This window comes from Rutidosis leptorrhynchoides, chromosome 7 (genome assembly GCF_046630445.1).
Source record: "Rutidosis leptorrhynchoides isolate AG116_Rl617_1_P2 chromosome 7, CSIRO_AGI_Rlap_v1, whole genome shotgun sequence".
Classification (NCBI taxonomy): Eukaryota; Viridiplantae; Streptophyta; class Magnoliopsida; order Asterales; family Asteraceae; genus Rutidosis; species Rutidosis leptorrhynchoides.
In genome coordinates, this window is record NC_092339.1 from 49,517,936 (window position 1) to 49,528,927 (window position 10,992).

Sequence of the window (10,992 nt, forward strand, 5' to 3'; positions counted from 1 at the left end):
CAAACAAAATTTGAGAGGTGATGGACTAACCAAACAAACATAATGTTAGAGGGGGAATTTCGACCCATTTACCAAAACCAAATACAAATGAGAGATTGTTTCTAGTTTTAAAAGGTATTGTTGTTGCTATCGGTTGTGGGCACTAATAACTCCAAGCAAACAACTTTAAGATAGAAACTAGGTAGGTTCAAATGTTCACACCGCAATACTCATTCCAGGACGATCATATCAATAGTGTAAAGCGATCAATAGATAGACTCATCAAGACCTTTGCTTCTTCATATATATACATGAACATACTCATCAACAAAATCATCAAATTCCTGAAGTTCGGCATAATTTGATTCCAAAAGGTTCAACATTGGTTAACTTATATTAAGGGTAGCAGATATATAAAGAGGATGCCATATTAAGAATCTAAAAGCAGAATATTATAAGGTCGTACAAAAAATAAAAAAAATAAAAAAAATAAAAATTTGTCTGAATCAGGTTTCCAATCAAATACAAGAGTTACAAGTGTTGGCGGACTATTTAAAGCGTAACTCACCTATCGATCATCACATGTCACTATCAGACAAATGATAAATGAAGTCTATCTCTTAATTATCATCTTCAGTAGCAGTAGCAGTATCAGAATATTCAATGCCTAGGGGACGCAGCATACAATTGGGATTGGGCAGAGTTAGATGTTTGATCTGCTCTGAAGCTCTTTTCACCACGTCTCCATTGAGATCAATATGCTCACACATACCCAAGTCAAGTGTTTCAAGTTGACGACAACCATCCAAAATCACCTTCAACCCAATATTCGAAATGCCGTTATTATAAAGTTCAAGGTGCCTTAACTCATGTAAGTTCTCCCCAATACACACAGCTAGCTCATCATTAAGTAATAGAGATGAACCAAAAGGTCCTTCTTCAATATAATTCAGTTTTTTTAGCCGCGTGCAATAACGGCCAAGACTTTCAATAACTTCCTTGGAAAGATGACAAAAGTCTACATCTAGTTCCTCCAACAGTGGGAATTTCTTCAAAGCCTCGGGCAAACTTTTCATAGACAAATCATTACTTGCACCAGAACCAATATACATAATGAGACGTTTAAGCTGACTTGCTCTGTCAAAGAAAACCATCAAAACAAACACTTTAAATCTAATACTAATACCAATAAGTTGCTTTCACTTTATTATAAGTATGTAACCAATAAGTGTAACACGTGCATAGTTACAGTAAACTACCAAGGTAGTAACATTATAAGGGAATAAGAATATTATCACATACCTATCAGCAGCAATATACATAAGAACATCATTAGGCAGGAGGAATCTCGGGAAGATAACTTCAACCAATTGACCCTGACTTCTATCAACAACATGTTTACACATTTTCATGCGTTCAGTGTAACTAACATCATAATGATCCATCAAGACACACAGATTGATGACCTTCCACATAGAAGGATCCTTGCAGACTTTATACCAATCAGTGCACACTTTCTGAGTATTCACAAGTATTTCAACCGGATCAATTCTTGAGAGTATATTAATCTTCAAGTCGAGAGGAAGGTCAAACCAATTTGTAGTGGATGACATCATCACTGTATATAAGCATATAAAAAGAAAATTGAGTCATCTTACAATATGTCATTTACAAGATATGTATACACAAACAACAAAATTATTTAAATATAAATGAATCATGCAAAAGAGTCTAAATAAATATGAATAATGCAAAAGAGTCCTTTATGGCTTTATTTATAAACAAACAACAGAATTATTACATGTGTACAACTCCAAATGTTATATATGTACTACTATATGATTGTAACACTAAAAGAGAAACCAAGAGTTTCTTTTACATAATGAAAACTTACATCATCTATCATCACTTTTAATAAACAGTCGTTAAAGCTACTAGTCAGAAAAACAGCATTCGACATTCATAATATATTACTAGAGTAGAGTAGTGAGCTTCAAGGCTGTAAAAGTCCCCGACTAGTCGGGATTTTGAAGTAGTATGAGGACTTGGCCGATTTATTCGGCCAATGTTTTCAATAGTTGGATTTAGTTGGTTAAAATTGAATATATTAAGTCGTCAGATTATTCAGCAAAGGTCGGTCAAAATCAGTCAACAGCCGACTAGTCCCAACTAGTTTCCCACTTGGACGATTAAGCCTACAAGGTCCCGATCAACTAGACACCAACTAACTATGTCTCATGAGCGATATTTAGTTAACAATTTGATCAATGTCCCTCTAAAGTGACTTTTTAGAGCAAGATTTCTTGACTATTTTTTTAATATACGTTGAGGAGGAATTTTGACCATCAAAGAGAACCATTTTATATATAAATTGCAAATACGGAGTAATCCTTTTTTATGACAAAATCAAAGCTACACTGATGTGTAATTAGCACAAAATTATGCATAAGATAATTTATTAAGTACCAAAAGGGGAACATTAACTACAACATCAAAAGGATATATTCCTAACCCCAATTGTGTTTTTATTCCTAACCCCAAATATGTAATACTATTTCTACGAGCCAATATGGATCATACGAAAATTAAATAAAATCATATAAATGATACACTTAAGTTAGTAGTGTATAAAATCCTGCTTTTAAAAAAAAAAAAAAATATTGTGTATAAATCCAACAAATATAAATCGTGCAATTAAGTATTCATTCTACGAATAATGTAAACCCTAAACAAAAGAATCAACTCACATCGCACTGAAGAAAACTGTCGGAATCGAGGACTTGAATTTTGCCACAAATGTGCAAGCGGCGGATTGCAAGGACTTTGTTATCGCCCGATTTGCAGATTTTGTATCCGTTTTTTGACCCGAATGATAAAAGTACTGCTCCGTATTGTTCAGTTCTGGTACATTATATTGAGCCTGTTTCTTATGGTTTAATTTTGGGCTTATTCCAAATAAGTGGGCCGAAGTATCTAGTAATGTTAGTTTGTTTCTCGGGATTATTACCAAAATGCCCAAATAATTTTCCCCCCTTGCACTGGAGCCAAAAAAAATAAAAAAAATTGACAAAATGACCTCGCAAGGCGCAAGGTACCTTGCGTACAAACTGGCGCAAGTACGCAAGCACCCTTGCATCCTTGCATCCTTGCGTCCTTGCGCCTTTATCTTATCAGGATAGGATTTTCAGGATAAGATTTCATTAGATTTTCTAGATTTTCATGGATAAAATTTCGATCCTATATAAAGAATGTCCCTGGAACTTGTAATTTATCATTTCCTAACAACTCATTTCAAAAGAATTTCAGTGATTATTGGCTACACAAGGTACATTTTTAAGCATTTTTTTGCACTACTTAAGTATTTATGAATTGTGTTAATGAAGATAAATTTGTTGTTCATATATGTTGTGGGGGTTCTTTTGAGTATATTAACAACATTCTCATGTATTTACCCCTAGATTGTTTTAGAATTCGGCTAAAACTACCTGTTGCACCTATAAAACCAATGAATCAGAGAATATTATTAAAAAATGTTCTTAAAAAAATACAAATGCCACCCAATTCACCTGTTTTAATGAGATACATTTATAATAACCATGTTTTTGATATTACGGATGATTATGAAGACTTTCTAAGAGTTTTTACAATATGTAATTGTAAATGCTCCGATTGATATTTATGTTGTTGAGAAAGTACGAATAAATCTACCACAACGAAACCCAGAAACACACGTACCACAACGAAACCAAGAAACACACCAACCACAACGAAACCCAGAAACACTCCAACCACAACCAAACCCAGAAACACACTCACCACAAATCACTGAACCAAACCTTCATAATTTAAAAGCGGAAGAGCCTGAAATGCCACCTCCAAACACTAAAGAGTTTGATATGTTTAACTATGGTGTTGAAAACGTATGTAAAATTAAAGAAGGAGACCACCCGTTTGAGATCTCTGTTGTCGCATCTAGTGATTCAGATGGAGAAAAAGACGGAGACGAAGACGAAGAAGATCAATATGAAGAAGAAAAGCAAGATTTATTCTGGAATATGCCACCTCTATTGAGTCAGCAAGAGCAAGAGCCTGAATTTACGACACAAACACCAACCACGTATAGGATATCAGATTTAATTAAAGTTCGTCAAACTTTTTTGAACAAGGCCGAGTTCATAAACACTCTATTTACAAAATGTCTTGAAGAAAACTTCCAAATTAAGCCTGTAAAGACAGACAAATCTCGATACACCGCTAATTGTGTGTTGCCAAACTGTGAATGGAAAATTAGTGCTTACAAAATACGGAACACTGAAAACTTTATGATAAAGAAATTGCATGACGTACACACATGCTCACGCACACTAATTATGGGAAACAACAAACATGCCACCAAAAAGGTGTTTGGTAGTATGCTTGTGGATTCGTTCAAGTCTGCAAACCGGGAATACAAAGCAAATGATATACGTGCGGATATAAGACACCGGTTCGGTGTCAGCATATCTTACAATCAAGCATGGAGGGCCAAATGTCATACATTACAGATGCTTCGTGGCAGTGCTGAAGACTCGTTCTGAATGCTTCCCCTTTACTTATATAACATTAGGATCCATAACCCAGGAAGCGTAAGTAATTTGGTCACCGACAAAGAAGATAGATTTTTGATGTGTTACTATTCCAGAATAACAAATGCTGTATAAATACTTGTGTTTACCTGATCACAGTCAGCCCAAGATGGATATATGTCAACACTGCCGTCTCCAAGTCCAATTAAGTACATGTAATCTGGAGGATTATGGCCAATAATTCCCTCTCCATCTGTTGTAGATTCCTCCTATGTGTCCACCTCCTTCTGAGTATTGTCAAAATAAGTGTTGAACCTCTCAAACATGTTCAGTAATCCCAGTGGCATAATAGTCCATCGAGAACTTGCTTTAAGCACCTCAGTTAGAAACTCAGGAGTGGCATAAACTTGACTGGCTCGGGGGAGAAATCTCTGACAATATCTCAAAAGAAATGTAGTCCAGCCGTCAATGTGCTATAAGTATAACAATTTAATATACAGTGTAACCTTAGTATAAAATAAATTGTATAAAATTATATAAAATTAACAAAAGAATAACAAACTTACCAAGTTATCCAAATAACCAGAATGTCCTAATCCCACTAATCGAATCCAAAAGTCTTGATTTATAAAAATGAATTGGTCATTTTGAATGATGAACATGCAACGCGTCTCTTGCTTGCTCTCAATCATTGTCTTTGGATCTTTTGTTGGGCCTGCATGCTTTCTACCATCTCTCCAGGCATTAGGTGGCGGTGGTTGGATAATTCCTTGATCATTTATAAACCTGTCAATCATCGCCCAAATTTCTTCCTCAGTAGCCCAGTCTTGTTCCTTTCTTTTTCTCTTAGTCACTTTAACAGGCTGCTTATCACCACTCACCTACAATAATTCAACAAATAAGGTTAATTTAAATTAATTCAAACAGACGCAAGGACGCAAACATTATCTTGCGTGTGTGGAACCAACGAGACGCAAGGACGCAAGAACACATTTGCGCCTAAAATAAAGCAGACGCAAGGACGTAAATGTTTGTTTGCACCAGCCAAACTCACCTCTGCTGCTGCATCTGTGTCCATGGGTACCACATCCTCATTAATTTGTTGTTGACCTTGATCTTCTTCAGTCCCTAACTGTACAACATTCATGCTTTTCACTTTCTCAACCACATCTTTTGACAACTGAGTAAAAAACAAATGATAACATAGTAAACAGCCATTCGCAAGGACGCAAACTCAACCTTGCGATAAGCCGACGCAAGGACGCAAGAACAACCTTGCGTGCCTAGATGCCAGGACGCAAGAACACCCTTGCGACACGCAAGGACGCAAGGTATGTCTTGCGTCCGCAACAGTAACAGAAAACACCATTATTTAGCCATTGTTTATTGCAATAATTTAACATACAACTTTTTTAATTTGCAGAAATGTACCTTCTCAATGGGTTTTCTGTACTCATGTGTTGTGAATGGGGACCTTAATACACCAGTTGGCTTTCTTTCTCTGATTCCACGTCGAATGTGCATTGGAGAAGGCCTTTCAATCTCATTATCAGACAAAGATCGATTGAAACACGTATCATCATCCTAAACATAATAAATAACATAAGTAATAAATAAATCAATTCAATTAATATCAAAAATAATAAATAAATCAATTCATTTCAATCTACCTGATATTGTTGTTGTTGTTGTTGTTGCGATAAAAGTTTTTCGTGTTGCATAACAAGTTTTTTGCAATCAATTAACTCTTTCTCTTGTTTGTCCATCCGCTTTGTCAACAACTCTAACATACGATGTAAATTGTGTACATCGTGAGGGCCCTCTGAGAAAATCATGAAGGAGACTCTGAGCAAATCACAAGGACTAAACTTGTACATAAAGAACCCTGATGATTCTGTTTCTGATGAAGTCTTTAGTGAATATCTTGCTCCTTATTTATTCTAAATCCTTGTGAAAGGATTTTCTTCATCAACATTCGATCTCAGAAATTCTGAAAATATCATCATAAATATCTTTGATATTTCCGAGAATATTTTCATAACAATTCTTATCTGAAATCATTAATCTCTTCGTGCTATCAGTGTTACATCATATAGAAACTGTTAGTTTCTATATTCTGTAAACTTTCGAGCTTGAAATATGAATGTTATTGAAGTAATGTTGGGAACTGATGCATGAGTTAGTATAATATAATGACACTTGATCAACGTGATTATATTACAGTAAGTCATGCTGAGTTTCTAATGGAACGTGATGATTCACAGATCATAACGTCATCATGTGCCATGTTACACGACTCTTACATTCTACCCAATCTCCAAGTATATCAAGAACATATATTCTTAATAGTTCTATCTTTTCAGATATTCTAGTAATTTGAAAAATCAAGATCGTGTCATTACGATTTCCTTCTAGAACATTAACTATGTTCATTTCAAAATCCATATCTACGAATTTCGGACCATTATTCGCTTGACTTGAAGTCGGGAAGAGGAGACGAAAGTATGGAACTCTTGAATATAAAGAAAATATAAAGCTCGACAACAACACATAAATTACAAACTGTGACGATCGCTCCAAATCCATATGGATGAACACGTCATTCATTGATTTCATTGCGAGGTATTTGACCTCTATATGATACGTTTTGTAAACATTGCATTCTTTTGAAAAGGCACACCATAAATGTATATTTAAATCAAAGGTTTTCGACATCTGATGATTTCTACATATAGACAATCACCGTATATAATAGTTTACAATAGTACTTTCGTTGACAATGCAGTCAAAATAAGGTACATGGTGATGAATTGGTGAATGCAACGTTTTCTTGAAAAATATGCCATGTAAGACTCCATGCACATAGCTTGTATATCATAATAGCAAACAGCGGAAGACTTCTAGGGAACCTGAGAATAAACATGCTAACAAGTGTCAACACAAAGGTTGGTGAGTTCATAGTTTTAATGTTGCGCATAATCTGTATATAAAGGTGGATCACAAGATTTCAGTTGTTCAATCCAGAAACGTTTATCAAAATATTCTACGAAATTGAGCACCCTGGTAACTAAACTTAACGTATATATAATTTGTACCCTTTGTATAATCATCCTAATAATACACGCAAACCAACGTGTACGCTTCTCAAATAGCATACGTCCGTTAAAAGGCTAGTGCTCTAGCTCGGACGGGGATATCAAGCCCTATGGATCCATATACTACTACTCGCGCCCACCAGTTCTTATAACTGGCAGTTAACAGTTACCAAAGCTAAGGGATTTTCGGTTCAAACTCAGTGTAGAATTTAGTATGTACTTGTATCCATTGTGTTTTAAATAAAGTGCATGTATTCTCAGCCCAAAAATATATATTGCAAAAGCAATTAAAAAGGGATCAATGAAACTCACGCATATAGATATTGTAAAACAATTATTAAATCATTTGCATGTATTCTCAGCCCAAAAACATAAAGAGTAAAAGGGAGCAAATGAAACTCACCTTAGCAGCACATAAAGTTGTTCATCGTAATGTGACCGAAACCCGGAATATCAAATAATCGTAGATCTCAACCTAGAGAACATATGTTGGTCAATAAATGTCTATCAAGCTAGGTCTGTTCATAGTGTATCACAACCCTAATGCTCGAGATCGACATACAAAAGTTTATCAAAAGTCATTTCAAAAAGTCATTCTGACTTTAGTTCAACAAAACGAGACGTGCCTTATATAAGGATTCATTTACTCGGTTGGTAATATTTAAAAATCCATTTTATCAATCTCGTAAACAAGTTGTTTAAATCTTAATTGTAGATTCAAAAGCAATTTCAATTAACGTCAATCATAATTCAGTTGCTTATATCTTTTAATCCGTTCATCGAAACTATTCGATATCTAAATGAAAAGTTATTGATTTTTCGCTAGCTTTCCAAAAATATGTATATCATATACCTTTTACCAGTAATATATGTATTTAATTCGTGATTCATTATAAACTGTTTAGCGACGAAATTTAGCATATAAGCATGTATAAATATATATATACTCGAGCACTAGACATGGATACACAATTATTATGTAAAAGATAAAATATAAGTACTTACATATCAATATTGAGATTCAATATTGTAGGAAAGTACGTAGACGTAACGGAGATGATAAACACTAGTTTTGACTTGCAAACAAAACCCTTGAACAATACCCATAACCTCCTTAGTAATAACCCATATTTTCCTTAGCTATATCCCTCTCGAAAACCCATTTTTGAAAGTGACACGCTCATAACCTCGTCGTAGTATTTTATGTATAATACTAATTATTAATAATACTAATAATAATAAGATTAATAATAATATTAATCTTAATAATAATAATAATAATAATAATAATAATAATAATAATAATAATAATAATAATAATAATAATAATAATAATATAACAGAGGGAGTAATTGTGCAACAAATGAACAAAAATCGTCGAAATTTATAGATGTTTGATGGGATCTGTCACCATGCGATCGCATGGCTCCCATGACCAATTCCCATGCGATCGCATGGATTGGTTTTACAGCTCACAATGTTTTATCGTGTAACTCGTCGACATATATTATAATCGTAAATTGAATTTAAAATTTTAAAAAGTCGTATTTATTAAATACTTCAGGGGTATTCTATGTAACTTATAATTAATAATTTCTATCATGTCGTTTTCATGTAAATAGTAAATGAATTAATTTAAATTCAACTATTTAAGCTACACGTTGTACGTTGTGCTTTACAAATTGTACATTATTAATTTAACTTTGTTTCTTAAAAAAAAATACAAAAATTATATCATAAAAATAAAATGACTTAATACGTAAAAATTTTAATTTTAAATAGCATCATTTAATAGTAAATTTTTAATCATTTCGTATATAAATATTATTCGCATGATTCCATATATATCGAAAACTCTTATATTTATTAAAATATGTATATAATACATGTTATGACGTTCGTGAATCGTTGGACAAACAGGGTGGTTAACCGTTATATATAAAAAATCATTTTCAAAAGTTTCAAAATTCATTGCTTATCATGTCGAAAATATTAAATCATATAGAGAATTGATTTAAATAAGTCGAAATTCTCCGGGTCATCACAGTACCTCCCCGTTAAAGAAATTTCGTCCCGAAATTTGAGTGAGGTCGTCATGGCTAACAATAAAAATGTTTTCATGACGAATATGAGTTGATAAATAGAATTTCTATCATCGTTGAATAATATGGATAAAACAATCCAATTACTCGAAGCGTACAAGGGAAGTTATCGTAAAAGAGTGAAATGAAGAATAGAGATGCATCTTATCTCTTGACGTAGTAACGATTGATTTCCGGAATTTAAAGAATAGAAAATCTTCTTAATCTAAATAAGATTTGATTCTTCGGAATTTACGGAAATTATGATTTTTTTTTGATTAAATGCGCAATCTGCCTCGATTGCTATGTCTGATATTTCGCTATAAATTGACCTCTTCCGTTTCATTTATTTTCACCACTCCTATAATCTTCTTTCTTATTTCATACATCCCAATAGATTGTGAAAATGCTTAATCCAGTTCTGATTCTTGATATTTTCCTGGCTATCGTATCCTTCATTCTTCTTTTTCATCTGCCACCAGAGGAAGTTATTTTCTTCTACTATTACCTTGAGGTTATAGTGTTTTTCATTCTCCCGTGTCTTTATATTGCTATACGCATTGATATACACGGTTTGTAATTTCGGGGTTGTTATCGGGCTTATATTCTCCTTTATATTTCGGAGCTTCATGCTTTCGTTTTCTCTTCCCGACTTTAAGTCAAGCGAATAATGGTCCAAAATTCGTAGGTATGGATTTTGAAATGAACATAATTAATATTATAAGAAAGAAACGGTAATGGCACAATATGACTTGTCAAATTACCAGAATACCTCGAAAAAACCGAATCATCAAGAAAAATATTTTCTTGATATGTTTAGAGGTTAAATAGAATGAAATAGTTATGTAACATGGTTCATGATGAGGGTGTGATCTGTGAACCTTTATCACATTCCACTAGAAACTCAGCATGACTTACTGTAATATAATCACGTTGATCAAGTGTCATTATATTATACTAACACGTGCTTCAATTCCCAACATTACTTCAAAACATCTATTTTTCGAATTTTTCAGATTTTAGAAACTAAAATAGTTTCTTTTATGATGTAACACAGATAGAGCGAAGAGATGAATGATTTCAGATAAGAATGGTTATAAAAAAATATCTTCAGAAATATGGAGGATATTTATAATGGAAGATACAATGATATCTTAGAATTTCTAATATCAGAGGATGATGCGAAAAATCTGTCTGTGAAGGTTTAGAATAAGATGTAAGGTTCTTACTAATGGTTTCAGCAGACACTGAATCATTTGGATTCTTTGAAGG

General features: G+C 33.5%; 1 protein-coding gene across 1 annotated transcript; it reads right to left on the reverse strand.

The window, feature by feature from the left end:
• Nucleotides 1–264: 264 nt before the first annotated feature.
• On the reverse strand, nucleotides 265–2,801 carry LOC139858807 (putative F-box/LRR-repeat protein 23). The gene is made up of 3 exons (XM_071847646.1): nucleotides 2,727–2,801; nucleotides 1,282–1,597; nucleotides 265–1,116 (listed from the first exon to the last, which is right to left on the reverse strand). Exons 2-3 carry the CDS (start codon nucleotides 1,593–1,595, stop codon nucleotides 600–602), a joined length of 831 nt encoding a protein of 276 aa, XP_071703747.1. The 5' UTR covers nucleotides 1,596–1,597; nucleotides 2,727–2,801; the 3' UTR covers nucleotides 265–599.
• Nucleotides 2,802–10,992: the final 8,191 nt, after the last annotated feature.